An 18,659-nucleotide genomic window follows, 5' to 3' on the forward strand; every position below is an offset into this window, starting at 1 on the left:
CACCAACTCGAAAGCCTTAGCAAAATCCAGAAGCGAAGAACCGCCCCCATTTCTCTCCCCAAAACCAAAGCCTCCATGAACATCATCAAAGCCATTAGAAGTTGCCCCGATATGGCCATTAAAATCTCCACCAATGACAATTTTCTCGGTGATCGGTATACCTCTAACTGCCTCATCCAAATCCTCATAAAAGAGCTTTTTGACCTCCTCGCCCAAGCCCACTTGAGGTGCATAAGCACTAATAACATTCAAAGTACAACCTCCAATTACTAGTTTAATCAACATCAACCTATCATTGATCCTCCTAACCTCCACCACTTGCTCCCTCAAATCCCTGTCTACAAGAATGCCCACTCCATTTCTATCCCTATAACCTCCTGAGTACCACAACTTAAACCCATCGACATCTCGGGCCTTGGAACCTACCCATCTAGTCTCTTGGACACAAGCTATATTTATCTTTCTCTTCTTGAGAATTTTCACTAACTCTAAGGACTTTCCCGTTAACGAACCTATGTTCCAAGATCCTACCCTCAATTTATGGGAACCCGTACCCCTCTTACCATTATTCTCCCTCGTCCTCGGCCTCAACCGAAGACATGACTCAAAACCACCATCAGATGCCAAATCCACTTGAACGCTACTGAATCTACTGTAAAATTTACACTGAAATACACTTCAAACAGAAAAAAATCTGCCACAGGAGTATACTCTAAACAGGCCAGAAAGCAACTAAACTATAAGATCAGGTATAGTGTATCCTCCAAAAACACGATAACACAACTATACTATACACTGAAGCACTGATCTGAACTACAAAAAACAAGCAAGAACTGATCTGAAATATAAAGGATGGAGCCCTGTTCTGAGCTAAAGTGCTAATCAGAACCAGCCAAAATAAATTGGAACAAACCAAGCAAGGCTAAACTATCTAACAAGAAGGGTTTCAATGTAGCAAACACGATCACAAAATCTGCAAAAAAGGATAGATAGAACCTGGTTGGTGAAGATGGAGGACTTCGGCGGTCTTTGGATTTTTTCCGGCCAGATCTGGTCGGACTCACCTGTGACTGCCTTGCCTGCGCCGGAGTTGGCTGTTCGCCGCTCGCTGCTCAGAGCTGTTGGAAGTCCTGTTTGCTGTTTTCGTCCTCACTGGACCAACGTGGGACAGAGAACGAAACTTGCCGGTCGTAGCTGGACCTCGCGATGCTTCTGGCCGGCGTCGCCTCTGCTTGCTGGCGAGAAGAAGAAGAAGAAGAAGACTGGATCGGCGGCGGCGCCCGGTTTCCAGCAGGTTTTCGCGGCTGCTCGCTGTCCGGCGATGGTCGATGCTTCGCCGGCGTTGGTCGGTGAAGAAAGACGAAGAAGAACGTTGGTACAGTAGAAAGAGAGGAGAGAGAAAGAGTACAACAACTTGGCAAGACTTTTACATAACATAGATAGTGATTTTAAAATAATTTTAAGGATCAAAAGAAAATAGAGAAAATAATCATTTCATGTCAACATAGTACACACACCTCACTCACTTATTTCATGAAATAAGGAATAGCCAACAAAGTGTTCAACCCTTTGCCAACTGTGTTGGTATAGTGACCCCTTTATTAGACCCTATATTACTTTTTCTCTCTTTTGTCATACTGACTCTCATTCTTGGATTTTTGACTCTGGGCTTCTGAAAATATGACTCATGATTCCTCACTTTTAACTCATTTCACTCTCTTAAGTCTTACCTTCGATCAAAGTTTGGCCCAATATCTAATCCAAATTGATCCATGAATAATTTTTTTCAAAATATTTTTAAAAAGGCATTATATTTTATTTGATATGTCACATATAGTCATAATAATAATAATAAAGTAATAATTTTATAAGATACTAAAAAATTATATAAAAAAAAAACTAATAAAACAACTAAAGCTTAGTAAGAGTTGAGCAAATCGAGTTATGACCTACATTTTAGCCCGAATAATTTTCAAACAAATTATAAATCCTATTAACTCAATCTATTTGATCTGGCTCAAATACGACCTAATCCGTTCAATTGTCACCTATAGAAAATAGTACAGTACAATTGCCTCCAAGGCAATATAGAAAATAAAATTTGAAATAAGGAAGTAGCCCAAAAGGATTCAAGTGACACTTTTCTTGGAAGAAAGAGGGTTTATTTGAAATAATTGAAAACATTTTGGGTTTTCTTAGCACATTACAATTTGCCTCTTCAAAACCTCATATCGCTTCCATAGAAAAGCAGCTTGCGTTAAACCCAGACAGCAAGAAGAAGAAGAAGAAAGAAGGCTAAAAAGAGACACATAAAGAAGAAGAAATTATGAAGATAGAAGAGGTACAATCAACAATAAAGAATCAGAGAATTGCTACTCATACTCACATTAAAGGCCTTGGTCTTGAGGTAACTTCTTCTTTTACCTCAAACCCCTCTTCGCCTTTGTATACGTTTTTTTGATCTTTTAGTAAAAAAATCGGGTTAATTTGGTTTTATTTGGTGTTTTGATTTGTGGGTTTTTGAGTTTTGGTGTTAAAATTTGCATAAAGCTGATATCTTGTGCTGGTTCTACCCAACCCCCTCTTCGCCTCTGTGTATTTTTTTGACCTTTTAGGAGTTTTTTTGGGTTAGATTGCTGTTATTTGGTGTTTGGGTTTTTTTAGTTTTGATGTTAAATTTGCATAAAGATGATATATTGTTTCTGTAGGAAATTTTTGGACTCTTTAGGGAGTGTAGCACTGAGGGTGTTTAGACTTTGCTTCTATTTTTCACTGAATTTGTTATCTTGTGCTGGTTCTTTAGTTACCAAATACTTTCTTGCATTTGATGTTTAAGTTTTGTGTATATGTGTACTTTTTTGCTAACAAATGGGTGATTATATGTGACTATTTTGTGTTATATGGTAGCCCAATGGGAGACCACTACCATTGGCAGCTGGGTTTGTAGGTCAGGCAGCAGCAAGAGAAGCTGCGGGGCTTGTGGTGGATATGATACGCGAAAAGAAGATGGCTGGTCGGGCTTTACTGCTAGCTGGTCCACCTGGTACGGGGAAGACAGCTCTTGCTCTTGGTATATCACAAGACCTTGGAAGCAAGGTGCATTCTTTGTACTCTTTGGTTCTGGATTTAATGCTTCTATTTTATCATACTTATTATGTTTGAGCTTTATTTACCGGTACTGGATTGAAATGGGATCGGATAGAGTGGAATTCATATTTAGAATTCAATGATTCAAATAGCCGATCCCAACTTGTTTAGGGTGATTGATTGAATATTGATAACATGTGAGCTGATTGGGTATTTTTCTTAAAATTTTATTAGGGTTAGCAAATCCAAAATATAGCCTGTGTCATAATTGGTGGCATTGACTTCTATATTGCAGGTTCCATTTTGTCCGATGGTTGGATCCGAAGTGTATTCATCAGAAGTGAAGAAAACTGAGGTCTTAATGGAAAACTTCCGGCGAGCTATTGGTCTCCGTATGAAGGAAAATAAGGAAGTTTATGAAGGAGAGGCAAGTCCATAGTCTTTCTCATTTGTCGTTTCATTTTTGCTGGTCTTTGACACAATAATTCTGCAATGATTATTTTTAATATGTTGTGAAGTGGATCTTCATTTTTTAATTTTTTTCTGATGTAGGTGACTGAACTATCTCCAGAAGAGGGTGAGAGTGTGACAGGTGGATATGGTAAAAGCATTAGCCATGTTATAATTGGGTTAAAAACTGTCAAAGGTACCAAACAGTTGAAGCTTGACCCCACGATATATGATGCCTTAATTAAAGAGAAGGTACGTTCTGCAACATATCTGTCAGTGAAGTATCAAATTTTTTAATATGTTTAATAAACAGGATACAACAACATACACAGTGTAATTCCACAAGTGGAGTTTGGGAAGGGTAGTGTGTACGCAGACCTTACCCCTACCTTGGGAGGTAGAGAGGTTGTTTCCGAGAGACGCTCGGCTCAAGGATATGAAAATATACAATATTTCCCTCTTTCTTAACATCCGACGTGTGAATCTAGATCGATACATATTTATCTTGAGTAAATTTATTAACTTTCATGTCATTCTTCTTAAATCACACTCTAAGTAGTCGGCGAGGAAATTGCATTTAGTCTTTAATTTACTTTAGTCTCGTTATCGTATATGCTTATTCTGCAAGGGAGCTTATTCTTCTCTGTTGATATCTCCTGCTTCCATTATATATGTGCAGGTAGCTGTTGGTGATGTGATTTATATTGAATCGAACAGTGGAGCAGTTAAAAGAGTGGGCAGGAGTGATGCTTTTGCCACAGAATTTGATCTTGAGGCAGAAGAGTATGTTCCACTTCCTAAAGGAGAGGTTCACAAGAAGAAGGAAATAGTCCAGGTTCGTCTCATTTTTTGTTTTGCTATGGCGTGAATAAAGATTACCTTGGAATATCTACATGTAGCTGTTTTTTCGCTCAAATAGTCAATTTGTTCTATGGATTTGCCCTGAAATACACTTATTTGGGTGCTGTAAAGATCATAGTTCGCCTTTGTGAGCTCACGTGAATGTTTGAAGGGTATAAAATTCTGTATATTATTTGGAGTGGTGAGGAAAGAGATTCCTTAGCTAGATTTTGTGATGACCAGGAATTCAAACTCCCGTAAAGATGTAGCTGGAGTGGAAGTATCATAGTCCATGGCATTAACAACTTATATAATGGTATGTTTAAAGTAGCCAAGTACCTTTTGGCACAAGATTTTTTAGGAGGAAATCAGCTGCCCTCATTGTAATATTTATTTAGTTTTCATACATCAGATATTCTGTGGATCCATACCTGCCATGATTGCTTGCTTGTGAGATTTTGATCAAACTAATATGCATTTCCAAGTATCTGCATTTTTGTTCTGGACAAATAATATCACTACTTTAATGGACTTCTGTGAGGGAAACCGGTGGCAAGGAACATGAAAACAAAGATTTCTGTACTTAATTGCATGTGGTATTGTTTTCTGCCAGGATGTTACATTGCATGATCTTGATGCTGCAAATGCACGGCCACAAGGAGGACAAGATATATTGTCCCTTATGGGTCAAATGATGAAACCTAGGAAAACCGAGATCACTGACAAGTTGCGGCAAGAGATAAACAAGGTACTTCTGATTTATTGGTTCTAGTATTCCTCTGGATGAATGAGTGCAAATTCATGCTGGTTCTAGTGTCTATGAGACTGTGAATTTAGTATTTAGCATAGCGAGTTATATGGTATTATTTCTCTGCAGGTTGTCAACCGTTATGTTGATGAAGGTGTTGCAGAGCTTGTTCCTGGTGTCTTATTTATCGATGAGGTTCGTTCTCATTCAGACAAATCCTGTTTGATAATTCATTTAACACCATCCCCTCCCCTTTGGTAACTAATTGGAGAAAACGTCTTTGGCAGGTTCATATGCTTGATATGGAATGCTTTTCATACTTGAATCGTGCCTTGGAGAGTTCACTGTCTCCAATTGTGATTTTTGCCACTAACAGAGGCATTTGTACTGTCAGGTATGAGTGTTCATGCGAAACCAAGCTTCAAAAGTTCATCAAGTTGGAAAATTTCCATTATATGATTTCTTTACCCTGGGGCTTTTAAAAATTTGCACTTTGGCTGCATTTTTTCATACATTGATCCATTGCAGAATGAAGTGCTTAGAAATACAGGACAAATTGTCACTTCTCTATATCAAAATATTGTTACATGGGCCATGTAGTTGTCAATTTTAAATTGCAAGAACATGAGAAGAATGAATGTTTGAACATAATTACTTGTTAGATTCAGTTGCTAAATACTCCCTCCGTCTCAATTGTTTCTCTTACCTATTTTTTAGTCCGTTTAAAAAAACATGCCTCTTTTCTTTTTTGATAACTCTTTAATTTCAACCTCCCATGTGGCATGTTTAAGACCACAAGATTAAAGGGTCTCTTGGTACATTCTACATATCCGTAATTTAAGACCACAAGATTCAAAAGTTTTTTGTACTTTGTTAAACTCCTCGTTAAGTGAAAACCAAACAAACAAATTGAAAAGGAGGAAGTACATGTAATTGTCAATTTTAAATTGCAAGAACATGAGAAGAATGAATGTCTGAACATAATTACTTGTTAGATTCAGTTGCTAAATACTCCCTCCGTTTCAATTGTTTCTATTACCTCTTTTTAGTCCGTTTAAAAAAACATGCCTCTTTTCTTTTTTGACAACTCTTTAATTTCAACCTCTCACGTGGCATGTTTAAGACCACAAGATTAAAGGGTCTCTTGGTACATTCTACATACCCGTAATTTAACACCACAAGATTCAAAAGTTTTCTTTAGTTTCTTAAACTCCTCGTTAAGTGAAAATCAAACAAACAAATTGAAAAGGAGGGAGCAAATGCTTGTCTTTGTAGACACCTTAGATGTATGTGCAGATACATGTGATGTCTGAGATAAATCAGTTGTCACAAACAAAATGTATCTCTTTGCAGAGGAACAGATATGACTAGTCCACATGGTATTCCAGTTGACTTGTTGGATCGATTGGTGATTGTCAGAACTGAAACTTATGGTCCAGCTGAAATGATACAGGTTCGGGCTAGCTTGTTCAACATTTTATTTGTATGACTTATTGATCTCGACCTTAGTCGTTGCATTTTCTTGATGCATGTTTCTTTTGAGTGCTTGGCCAGATATTAGCTATACGTGCACAGGTGGAGGGACTAGAAATAGATGAAGAGAGCCTTGCGTATTTAGGAGAGATTGGACAACAAGCTTCCTTAAGGTCGGGTTTAACTTGTTGGATATATAGCTCCAAAGTCCAAATATCAATTCATTTTAAATTAGAAGTAACCGATGTTCAATTCTTCCCTTTGTTAGGCATGCTGTTCAGCTGCTATCCCCAGCTAGCATAGTTGCCCAAATGAATGGCCGCGACAAAATCTGCAAGGTACTGGCTGATCACATTCTTTATCATTTACCTTTGTGAAAGCTCCGAACTCTATTTACTTTGACATTCACTTTTCAGGTGGATCTAGACGAAGTGAGTTCGTTGTACCTGGATGCAAAGTCTTCTGCAAGACTTCTTCAGGAGCAGCAAGATAGATACATCTCATGATAAATTGTACTATAGTATCAATTCTCTAGCTTTATTTTCTAAGGTGCTCATATCCAAATTGCATTTTGCTAGTCAATTTGTTTTATTTCAAGGTTTTGCTGTCTTCTGCAACTGATGCACTGTAGTTCTCTCATGAGATTGCAATATAACAAGGCTTCTGGAATAGGAGACACTCTCCCTTCTATATTTGTATCTCCATAGTAGATCGCTCATCCTGATTCTACTTGAAGAGAGGAGGGACATAAGTTCTACAAAACATGTACGTTGATGTTTGGTTCCTTACTTCAAGTCCAGGTTGACAGGCATAGTCTCACCTTTTGGTTCAACCCTTGAACGATACACTGTTTAATGGGATTCACGACCAATTTAAGGATGACATTCTTCGGTTCGAAAAAACCGTCGAACGATGCCCTGTTCTTTCTTCTCCTTACGTACTCCAAACCAAACCATGAAAGTGTTTCACACCCAAGAATTAGACTAATGCATAGAGGGTTTAGTAAATACTTACCTTAGTGTGATGCGTTGAAGCTTAAAACTTTGGATGCCTTAGCGGAGTGAGTTGGAAGTATTTTGACCAAATAATTTGAACCTTTAATACGCCACTTAGGACAAGAATATTACGTGAGTACATTCTTCAATGATTAGAAATTTAATTAGTGAAATATGCATATCTTTTGAGATTTTAAATAATTTCTCATCTCTTTCAACAATCAAAAATGCATTATAGTGAGGGGAAAAAAGAAAGTATAGGGGGTTTAGTTACACCATACCAATAGTTTGGTAATGATGGTACTGTTAGCAAAGGGGAAATTATGATTTCAATTTTGTGGGTTCCCAATTTTACGATGACGATGTTAAGTGATATAATAACTGAGTTCTAAATTTAATATTTACACATATTTCTTTATAAAAATACATTATGTGAGCAAAATTTATTGGATTCAACTGAGCCCACATGTGTGCTACTAGCTCTGCCCCTAACTGTTAGTCTTATTTGGCTACAATATGAGTTCATTTGTGGTTTACAATACGGATTGTTGTGTGGTTCTTCCTATGGAAAAACTTAGCTTGTGGTTTGAAAATAGAGTTACAATATCAGATATCGGAAACTTATAATTGAAAATATTCCTTTTCCATTTTTTAAATGTTTAAATAAATTTTATGAAGAGGTCAAGCATATCTGCTCTCATAGCTCAGTTGGTTAGAGCACCCGTTTAGTAAGCGGGAGGTCTTGAGTTCAACTCTCAATGAAAGCAAATATGCTTTTTTTTATGCCGTTTCTTCTCACGAAGCCACCTTAGGCGAAGGATAATCCGGTGCACACCTCTCGCCAGAATTTTATGTGACATACATATGTTAAATATTAACTATTACGAATATGTATCTAATTTTGGACATCATTCATCAATTTCTTGGCTACGCCATTGACAATCTATTCTTCACATAGAACACAAATAATTTCATTTTTATGTTTAGTTTGTTGTTTTTCTCCATTGAACATGTAACTTTGGCAATCAAAGCTATCAGAGTATATGCTCTTTACAAATTCGATCCTGATGTAAGATATCACTATGACTTGATATACTTAATTTTGTGATTAGTATTGCATATTGCTTGGGAAGAAAAGCTTGATAGTAAATGGTAGTAACAAATACACACACAAAGAGAGGGTACATTATGACATTAATCGTCCTATTGAGGAATTTTAACATTATTTTTTACGAGGAAAGTGCTCAAATATGTCATTGAACTTTCAAAAAATGCTCATTTATGCCATTAGTTAAGAGTTTGGTTCATCTATGCCATTGTTGTTAAAGAAAAGGCTCATCCGTGCCATTTTCTTAACTTCGGTTTTGCAAAACCACTTTTTACCCCCCAAACAAAGTTTAACATTTTTCAATTGAAATTTTTGGATCAAATGTACTCTTTTGATCCAAAAACTCCAATTGAAAAGTGTTAAAAGTTGCTTGGGATGTAAAAATGGTTTTGCAAAACCAGAGTTGAAAAAAATGAAATGGATAAGCCTTTTCTTTAACAACAATGACATAGATGAACCTTTTCTAAAAGTTCAATGACATATTTGAGTCTTTTCTTTTTATATATATGTTTGCTAATTAAACTCCCCATAAAATAACATTATTTTTTTCATGTATCCGAGGAAGACCACTTTAAAATTCAAACCCTTTGCTTGAGATATTTTACACCGACTTTACAAGCCAATTATGTCACGCCCGACAGGTTAATTATTATTATAGTATATAAAATGAGTAGTTTAAACAAAAAAACCAATAGGGTGTTCTAGATTATGTCAATCTTCGACAAATAATTTGGTCACCATTGACTGGTTAAAATTGTATAAAATGACCAGATTGGTTCAATTATTGCTTGAGGAATCTCAACAACTCTAATTGTCTTGTTGTCCACCTTACAAAAAATATAATTATTTTAAATTATCTGTCAATTTACAAAATCAATGAGATTAATTAAGTTTTCCCATTTTATCCTAATATATATTTTTTTAAAGTGTAAACTCATTTGTATGTGTAAAGAAAAAAGAGAACAACTAATATAAGACGGAGGGACCATTAAGATTTCTTACATCTGTATACCAAAAAAATGATTTTCTTTATTATAAAAAATTTACCATGGTCTTTTCTAAAATTTAATCGGACACAAAGTTTAAGAAAATAAGATTTCCTTAGGTCTTGTGATCTAAACTATATATGTGTATAAGATAACAAAATATTCTTTAGGTTTTATGATTTTAAACGTGTGAGGTTGGATTTTTGAATCAAAGAGTTAATAATTTGTAATAGCTTTTCATCTCCTAAAAATATGAATAAATTCTGGTTTTGATAGTCATGACATGACTTTAACGTAATGCACAGGTAGAAAATATGTTACATTTAGACATAATTTTAGAAGCATATTATCCTAAAAATTAGAGTAATAATACAAACTTAACGTAATGCTGCGCAGGTAATTAAATTAGTGCAACGGTTAATACGTCAAGAAATTTGTGATTGTTCTCGCAAACAAAGGTATCAAAAGTGCTCATTTCACATAATTTAATTATACTTAATTAGATATCACATGGATTAAAATAAAAATATATCAATAATTAAGGAACCAAAGATGTTATTAACCGTATAAAAATGACATTCTTTTCTAAAAAAGGACAATAAGAGGTTACAAGACACATTTAAGTTTTAAGATTTACTAACATGAGTTGTGGTGAGATGGTTGGATTCAGCCTTAGTTAGAGCTCTAGATGCAATGAGCAAATCCGATTTTAATGGGAAACCAAAAAGAAAATAGAAATACTATTTAAGAGCTGCCTAAACAGCTAAACTATTCATATCTCAGTTCTAACTCTTGCAATCAAGAAAACTTTTTTTTGTTTCAATGACTACAAATTCATCAGATAACAATCTACTTCACCTTAATGAAGTGACTGTAGCCATGGTGCCATGGCCTGAACATGGCCATCTCAACTTACTCTTCTATCTCGCTCGAATCATCGCCTCCCACAACATTCCTGTACACTTCCTCTGCCTCACTGCTAGGAACCAAGATTTAAGAAAACGCCTCCAAGGTGGTCTCAAAGCATCTCTTGAAAATCTTGGAGATTCAAACATCCATTTCAATGACCTCTTAGCAGGGCCGACTCAACAACATTGGAGGCCTAAAGCCAAACTTAAGAGAGGGGTCCTAATATTTAATTTTTTTTCATTATATATACTTTTATTTAAAATCTACTTTTCTAGCTATTTTAGATGCGAAGTCATTAGACACTGTTTTATAATCAATTTGTTTTAATAATTCCTTTTCAAATGATAATATAGCTAATTCATTCAATCTCTCGTGAGACATTGTTGATCTTAAAGAAGATTTAATCAATTTTAATTTCGAAAAAACTTCTTTCGGCTGGGGCAACAGTTACAGGAACTGTTAACATTATTCTATAAGCAATATGTGTATTTGGAAAAGAATCAAGTCTTTTTGTTTGATAGGGTATTTTCATTAGATGATTATCTTCTACTTGTATTATTTCCCTTAACACTTTTAATTTAAAAAATAAATCTAAACCATCAATATCAGAATAACTATTACGTGTTAAAGAAAGTTCAAGGTTAAGACAATATTTTTTTTAAAAATTCTCATCATCTAGTGATCTCAATATTTTACCACTAAATAAGAAATCAAAAATATTTTCATATGCTTCAGTTGGTTCAAATAATTTTGAAGTGAAAAAATAGCTTGATCTACTCTACATATATAAAGCAATTAACTCTAAAAGATTCTTCAAGGGACTTTGTGATTTCGCTATCCATATTTTCATCAAAGTGTTTCTTACAAAGTTTAGGTTTATTTTCATCTCATATGCAATTTTCTCAGTAGAAATCATAACACTCATAGTATATATAATTTTTCCCTAAAATAAAATATATAAGTAATTATTTTTAAAAAATGGGGGCCCCAAAATATATNATTCCTGTACACTTCCTCTGCCTCACTGCTAGGAACCAAGATTTAAGAAAACGCCTCCAAGGTGGTCTCAAAGCATCTCTTGAAAACCTTGGAGATTCAAACATCCATTTCAATGACCTCTTAGTACATTCATCTCCTACAGAAGCAAAAGATGATTTCTTGGAAAGACTAGGTGAGTCCATTTGCAGGACATGTCATGAATTATCGACCAATACGAAAAGATTGGTCATAATTCATGACTGTTTGATGATAACTTACATAGGTAATCATTTGCATTTGATGTCCAACTTCAAGTGTTATGCTTTCCACCCCACTTCAGCTTTCACAGGTATTCTACACTTCGACAAACTATTCATATACTTGATGAAGATCACGACGAAATGATTAAGCAACTTGGGGATGAGTTTCCAACTGCAGAGAGTACTTTTGGTCCAAATATGGCTGAGTTTGTTGAGGAGGAACTTATATGGAAGCACAACTCTGGAGATATCATTAACTCCTGCAGAGAATTGGAAGGTAAGTTTATAGATTCACTTGCTAAGGTAAAAGAGAATACACCTTTGTGGGCTTTTGGACCATTTAACATGCTGCCTGAATCACTAGACTCGCTTTCTATTTCTTCATCTGGCAACAAAAGTACTCGTCACAACTGTCTCAAATTTCTTGACAAGCAAGATGTTAACTCAGTAATATTTGTGTCGTTTGGAACAACCACTACATTATCACAAGAGCAAGTGAAGGAGTTAGCACTTGGTTTAGAACAAAGCAACCATAAGTTCATATGGGTAATAAGGGAAGCAGACAAAAGGGTAGACATGGAGAATGGTGAAGAAAGACATGAGAAGATTGTGTTGCCAGAAGGGTTTGAAGAAAGAGTGGAAGGAAGAGGAATGGTGGTGAGGAGTTGGGCACCGCAGTTGGAGATTTTGGGGCATCCGTCTACAGGCGGTTTTTTGAGCCATTGTGGATGGAATTCTTCAATGGAAAGTATAAGTATGGGAGTTCCAATGGCAGCTATGCCTATGACTGTTGATCAGCCATATCATACTCTGTTGGTATCAAACGTTTGGAAGATTGGAGTCTCTGTGTGGAGTTGGGCACGTCGGAAGGAAATAGTACCAGCAGTGGCTACTGAGAAAGCTGTCAAGACTTTGATGGGGACGCCAGAAGGGGAAGAGATGAGGCAGAGGGTGGTGGAGTTGAGAGATAATATCAAGAAGTCTGTTAACCATGGAGGACTTGCATACAAGGAGATGGAATCTTTCATCTCTTATATTACCAAGAACTGACTTCTACTGCTCAGTTTGTACTATCTTGGATTTGGCTTGTATGAATTTTCATACTTGATGATGTTTTACTTTAGTGTCGGTTTTCGAAATAAGACTTTTGCTTTGTAATCAAATTTTAAGAGCTGAGTGACCCCTTTTTCTAAATCGAAGAAGGGGTGAAGTTTCTGTTGACATCTTGCTTTAATGTATACATGTTAGAACCAGTGGCGGAGCTAGGATTTTTAATAAGGGGGTTCAATAATTGAAGAACTAAACATACGAACTAATCGAAGGGGGTTCGACATCTATTATATATACATAAAAAATAATTTTAACTATGTATAAATAGTAAAATTTTCCGCCGAGGGGGGTCGGATGACCCCCCTCACAGAAGGCTGGCTCCGCCCCTGGTTAGAACTGACAAAGGAAGGATTCCGGGAAGTTGTTATTTTATTATTCCCATAAATTATTCAACAGAAATAACCAAATTCAAGAATAATACATGCCACATTTACCATAAAACTCATGTCGATAGCTTTTGCACTTGAGGTAGTTCAGGAAAAAATTGTACAAAGTCTTGATGAGCTTGAATGATCAAGTCATCGTCATCCCACTGATCAAGATATATCTCCGTCTGAGTCTTTATCTTCTCCCTAGCGATAAAAAACATTTCCTTTCTCCACTCAGCAGCCAACCAATCTTCGTAGTCTAACTGTAAAAATGAGGTCTATCTCAATGAGGCAACAACAACAACAAACTCAGTTTGTTCCCATAGTGGGGTCTGGGGAGGGTAGAGTATACGCAGACCTTACCCCTAACTTTGAGAAGGTAGAGAGGTTGTTTCATAAATCTCAATGAGACAACTTTAAAAAAACATAATTTTTTTTTGTCAAAAACCAGTTTAGTCACATGGGGATGTATACATGCATTCCCCAACACATTGGTACCAATCTGTCAAGTTTGCTCACACAACATTAGGAACTTACTATTCCTAAATTCTTTTTTTTTTTACAAAACCCTTTCTTATTTCTTGCATAACTAGGATGAAGAATGTTCCGTTGCTTATACCCAAGTGTACCGCCACTCCAACCAAGAAGAAAAATAAAACGAAAGGGGTCAATGGAAAAAAGATGAGAAAAATTCAACAATTGAACAAGGTCTCTCAGGTTTTATACCTGAAAATCCATATTGTGAGTGTACCGTTTTGGAATGCAAGAGGTGTCCAAGGATGAGTAGAATGCATCAATATCAGCAATCATATCTTCCTTTGACAAGAGAGAAATTCGACCAGATAAAACACCAGCAATCCACTTGCTTTGTAATTCACAACGGGGGAATGATATAAGCTGGTGCAAACCAAAGCAAACACTTCGTTCGTGTTCATCATGAATCTAAACTTTAAATTGACATACCTATTCCCAAGACCATCTTATTTACCTTCCATGGCATCCCAACAAATGAAAGACTAGGAGCAAAGGCTGGTGGGAAAATGTGCTTGTAAAGTGGCCCAACACGGTTGTCATCCACAGTCACTATCCCATTAGTTTCAAGGAAAGGGAAATGATATTTGTACCTGGGAGAAATTGAATAGCAACATTACTGAGTACTGATACTTCATCCTCCCATTCAGTTTCAGATTATTTTTGTAAGATCATTTGTTAATCATTTTCTATTGTTCCTTCCAATTTACTCTGTGATTCTGATTAAATGGAAGGCGAGTAATCTATCACTTTCCTGATGAATCTGTACGGATATACTGTGGAATTCATAAAGAATATTTGTTTTGGTAAAAAAACATAACTCTCGTTTGTTTCTGTATCTAGAGTAGTTAGATTAAACTTTACCTTTTTAACCAAATTATCGATAACTAGCCAGTAGCCCAGTACTTATGGAGTATATTCTGATCCTGATTCACTGTAGTGGCATATCAACAACTTTAGTAACTGGTTCCCATTTGACCCATAAAACCCGTATCATCCATTCATTATCGGTACCTTGTTCACCTCAACATTTTAATGACCCTATAACGCTACCTTAGTTTCTTTCATTTTGTTTAAGATTGGCAAAGGAAAATGACGGGTAATCAAACTCACCCTGTGCAATGTATAATGAGATCAGCATGGACTTTGGATCCATCATGAAAATTGACTCCACCATCTATACCAACAGCTTCAATCTGCATTATTTAGCCAGTTTAAGTTATTTCTAGCAACACGAAGATACAGCATTATCGACAATTCCCCACTTAATTACTTAAGTTATTAACAACTTTACCATAGAGTGGAGCCAAAGATTTTCATATCCATGCACCTTTTTGGGAGTCCCACTTAGAGCTGATCTAGAAGAAATGTGGACCTCTTTAGCAACTTCAGCAATTTCTCTGGAGATATCAGAAGCACTTGTGGCAGCCCCTATGACAACAATGACCTGCCAAACCATTGATCATATCCTCCAAACACAATGTCAATGAAGAAAAAATGTTATATTATATGGCACCAAGAGATTATTTTCCGTGTTTCCTTTTCTCTTTCTGTAATTAGCATCAGCCATGATATATTTGTCAAAACTTGATAACTGATATTTTCAAGGATATAACCTGTTACTATTAAAGAAGTATACCTTATGGAGGTGATATACTTTCTCATCTAAGATCAGACGGCTACGAACACTAGAATAGCAGGAAGATGACCTTTTTTAGGATATAAGGAAATCAAATCCAGTCACACATTTAAAATATTGGAGAATGTTTTCATACCAATCTATCTATCAACCAAACTAAAGATGGAAAGCGACATGTCAACAAGACAAACCACTGAAATAAGCAAGCAAGACCACAACCTGACAGCATTTTCTCCAAATCATAACAAGGCTCCAATAAGTATAGAAGTACTTTTTCTACATAGCTTCCTAAGAACAAGGACTAGTATAGCTTTTAACTATCCATGTGTATTTCATTAAAAAAACAGGTGGATCTAAATTAACAAATTATCTGCATTTTGTACTTGCATTCCTCGCATTTCCAATGTTTTATGCAAAAGTAAGATTTGAATAATACAATTGTCCAAAGAGCTTTGGTTATAGTGAATCCACACTTGCAGTTTTAACATTTTAACTTTCACTAAGTAGGGCAAATATTAATCTAAATAACTGCAAGCTATTTCAAAGTCAATATTGCTGCACTACCAATTTAGAAACATTAAACCTCTCAAGGGAACAATGCACATGACACATGACACATACTTGATCTCGAAAAGGCTCTGGAACCCGGTAATTGTGGCTGTGGATTTGCTTTCCTGGCCATACTTCAATTCCTAAAAAGGTAGAGACCTCTGGTTAGAAACTTTTAATACTGCATATTGACATAGTTAACTGGAAGGTTAGCAACATATGATTTCAGACACAGTGGAAAAGAATCTGAAAGCTAAAGAAGATGTAGGAAAGAAAAAACTAACTCAAAACTTAAAAAAATATGAATTGCTCACATAACTTCCAAAACCATGACAAAACCAAAATATTCTTCATATGATAGCCTGACAGAAACTAATGAAACCAAAACTATGTTGAATTGATCTTAAAAAAGAAAAAAAATTAAAAATTGGCTGAAACTTTTAAAATAAAATAAAGGCTGATCTTTTATCCCTAGAATATTCATGCTTTGTCATGGAGACATATCAACTTCAAGTGTTATGGGAACCCAAATTTCCTAATTGAGTGTACAGGAAAACCATGCCAAATGGTGTATATGTAACACTGATGAAAAGGTTAATTTTGATCAGCCAAAACTATTAAAACACAAAGTACGATAGACCTATTCGCTTAATGTACAAATCAGCTTGGGTTTTATAAATGGATTACCAAATACTTGACATCTTCTTTCAAATTTTGTAATGAAGAATGAATCTTCCAACAGTAAATGATTATTCCCTTGAAAAATCAATGATGACCACAAATTTAAACATAAGTAATGGATATATTCCATTGTAGTGTTACAATCTGCAGTCAAAAAAGTATACATGCAATGTTGATACGCAAAAAAATCAAATTTGATAGACCACCAGCAATAAAAGACTAGCATGATGTTGATGAAGTTTACTAAGACCACAGGAGAAGTCTTAGGAGAAACTAAAAGTTAGGTGATTTCCTTGTGTCTACCTAAACTTTGGTGGGTAAAGTTATCGATACAGGGTGGGAAGACGCAAGTGCACCACCGCTATTAAGAAAAAGGTTAAGGGAAAGACAGCCAAACTATTAGGCAATTGCAGGTACCCTTATAACCAGCTATAACATGTTAAATTACTCTGAAGTGTAATAATTCTTTGCACTAAGTGAATATAACTTCAATCTTGTTTTACACAGATGTGATTTTTTTTTATCAGTACTTGACTTATTTCCTCAAAGAATCTATACTTACCACAAACCCGAACCTGACTAAACAAGGTTCCATTCTGCTACAATCTAGCAGTCTAAAATTGTGAAGACTTAAAAGATCAAAATGCTCCAAGGGTGGCTTAGAGATTGGAGTAAAAACTTGAAACTAATGTTCAATTCTTGGCAGAACAGACACTAGGGGACGTTTGGTATTGGGATGAAGGATAATAATTTAAGTTATTTTATCCTACATTTGGTTAGAGGTATTAGTCCTGAAAATTACTTATGCCACAATTTGTACTAATGCGATAAGTTATCCCATATAAATGGAAAGTGGGAAGTCAACTCTTCTCTCTGCGGTTCCATTATTACAAATAAACATTTAAAGATCAAAACTTTAAATAAATTACCAGGAATCTCAGCTATTTGCGGTTCAGTAAAGCGTCCATTACAGATTACTACAGCATCATACTCCTCATTAACAAACACAACATGATCATCATTCTCACTTTTTCTTGAACTAACCTTCCATTTTCCATTCTCCAACAATCCCACATATCCAACTTCAGTTCCAAACCTCACCAGTTCAATAAGCCCAAAATCAGACGCAAAATCATTCAAATAGTCCAACACTTCCCTATGACCCGGATACCGTCTCGGGTCTCTATTGGGTTTTTTCGTGGCCATGAAAGGGTAGTCACGAAAACCCATTACTTCACGTGGAAGGTTTACCCGAAGTGATGAATAAAGACTTGAATGAACAATTCTCCGATTCGGGTCGACCCCAATTGGGTCGGAATCAGTGTGTGGAGTGTAAATCCATGTGCCTCCTAGCTGATTTTCTCGCTCGAATACAACTACAATGTGCCCTTCGCGTTGGAGTTCTCGGGCTGCAACGAGGCCCGCAGGACCAGCACCGATAACGGCAACGTTTTTTGGGGAATTTTGAGACATTGAGAAGAATCTGAAAATGTGCTGGAGTTGGCATATGTGCAAATGGAGAAAACAAGCTTGGTTTGAAGAACAGACAAAAGTTGAATTATCATGAGTTGGTAGTTACGTACTCCATTATTTTATTTATTGATTCATTATTGTGCTTTGTATGTCTCTAGTGTTTTCTGTGAGAATGATGAGAGGAAAGGACCTGCTAATTTGGTTGTATATATAGCTATTACTCTATCCACAATCACCTGCCACTACTAGTCTACTACTAACCACCTATATTGTCATCGTCATTGTCAACCACTATTACCTTTGTCTACAACCAATCATATGTGTCATCACAATCACAGTTGCTGACTACTACTATCAACTGCTACCACACTTACCTTCTCCATCATTATAATTATATCTATTGTTGTTACCGCCTCACCCATCTCAGTAGCCGTCGACAACTACCACCATACATTTTTTAGTCATCATCACCAC

General features: G+C 36.0%; 5 protein-coding genes, 1 non-coding gene and 1 pseudogene across 7 annotated transcripts in view; 4 read left to right on the forward strand and 3 right to left on the reverse strand.

Annotated features, from left to right (window-relative positions):
- LOC125873518 (uncharacterized) overlaps positions 1–430 on the reverse strand; it is a 2,393-nt gene extending 1,963 nt beyond the window's left edge. The window contains exons 1-2 of the mRNA XM_049554441.1: positions 427–430; positions 8–377 (exon numbers count right to left, since the gene is read on the reverse strand). Of these exons, the coding sequence (XP_049410398.1) occupies positions 8–377; positions 427–430 (374 nt within the window). The remainder of the gene's footprint in view (positions 1–7; positions 378–426) is intronic.
- Positions 1–18,659, forward strand: part of LOC125875055 (inactive poly [ADP-ribose] polymerase RCD1-like) — a 485,870-nt gene that overhangs the window by 148,402 nt on the left and 318,809 nt on the right. The gene's annotated exons all lie outside the window — the stretch shown is intronic.
- LOC125875097 (dolichol-phosphate mannose synthase subunit 2-like) overlaps positions 1–18,659 on the reverse strand; it is a 250,508-nt gene that overhangs the window by 15,176 nt on the left and 216,673 nt on the right. The gene's annotated exons all lie outside the window — the stretch shown is intronic.
- Positions 2,218–7,290, forward strand: LOC125875067 (ruvB-like protein 1). The gene is made up of 12 exons (XM_049556136.1): positions 2,218–2,407; positions 2,908–3,096; positions 3,383–3,514; positions 3,640–3,789; positions 4,217–4,372; positions 4,991–5,125; positions 5,255–5,320; positions 5,413–5,519; positions 6,479–6,578; positions 6,680–6,771; positions 6,867–6,936; positions 7,015–7,290. The coding sequence occupies exons 1-12, from the start codon at positions 2,327–2,329 to the stop codon at positions 7,102–7,104; spliced, it is 1,368 nt and encodes a 455-aa protein (XP_049412093.1). The 5' UTR covers positions 2,218–2,326; the 3' UTR covers positions 7,105–7,290.
- On the forward strand, positions 8,287–8,360 carry TRNAT-AGU (transfer RNA threonine (anticodon AGU)). Its single transcript has one exon. It is a non-coding gene; the product is annotated as a tRNA-Thr (tRNA).
- LOC125875064 (zeatin O-glucosyltransferase-like) lies at positions 10,414–13,079 on the forward strand (annotated as a pseudogene).
- LOC125875068 (flavin-containing monooxygenase FMO GS-OX-like 3) lies at positions 10,522–18,369 on the reverse strand. Of its 2 annotated transcripts, XM_049556137.1 has the most exons (9): positions 17,642–18,369; positions 16,104–16,174; positions 15,138–15,290; positions 14,957–15,039; positions 14,301–14,436; positions 14,039–14,209; positions 13,379–13,575; positions 11,854–12,094; positions 10,522–10,725 (listed from the first exon to the last, which is right to left on the reverse strand). In XM_049556137.1, exons 1-7 carry the CDS (start codon positions 18,183–18,185, stop codon positions 13,387–13,389), a joined length of 1,347 nt encoding a protein of 448 aa, XP_049412094.1. In that variant the 5' UTR covers positions 18,186–18,369; the 3' UTR covers positions 10,522–10,725; positions 11,854–12,094; positions 13,379–13,386. The 2 variants fall into 2 exon arrangements, with proteins under 2 accessions (XP_049412094.1, XP_049412095.1); XM_049556138.1 differs by lacking the exons at positions 10,522–10,725; positions 11,854–12,094; positions 13,379–13,575 and adding an exon at positions 13,877–13,946.

Source organism: Solanum stenotomum, chromosome 8 (genome assembly GCF_019186545.1).
Source record: "Solanum stenotomum isolate F172 chromosome 8, ASM1918654v1, whole genome shotgun sequence".
NCBI classification, from domain to species: Eukaryota; Viridiplantae; Streptophyta; class Magnoliopsida; order Solanales; family Solanaceae; genus Solanum; species Solanum stenotomum.

Bases quoted from the DNA above. Each gene is read 5' to 3' on its own strand.
- LOC125875068 (XM_049556137.1), bottom strand. From the start codon at position 18,185: ATGTCTCAAAATTCCCCAAAAAACGTTGCCGTTATCGGTGCTGGTCCT. The intron at 14,437-14,956 runs GTGAGTTTGATT...AATTTCTCCCAG, and splicing joins CTCATTATACATTGCACAGG to GTACAAATATCATTTCCCTT. The intron at 13,576-14,038 runs GTATAAAACCTG...TCATTTTTACAG, and splicing joins CTCACAATATGGATTTTCAG to TTAGACTACGAAGATTGGTT.
- LOC125875067 (XM_049556136.1), top strand. From the start codon at position 2,327: ATGAAGATAGAAGAGGTACAATCAACAATAAAGAATCAGAGAATTGCT. The intron at 3,790-4,216 runs GTACGTTCTGCA...ATATATGTGCAG, and splicing joins ATGCCTTAATTAAAGAGAAG to GTAGCTGTTGGTGATGTGAT. The intron at 6,579-6,679 runs GTTCGGGCTAGC...GTGCTTGGCCAG, and splicing joins GTCCAGCTGAAATGATACAG to ATATTAGCTATACGTGCACA.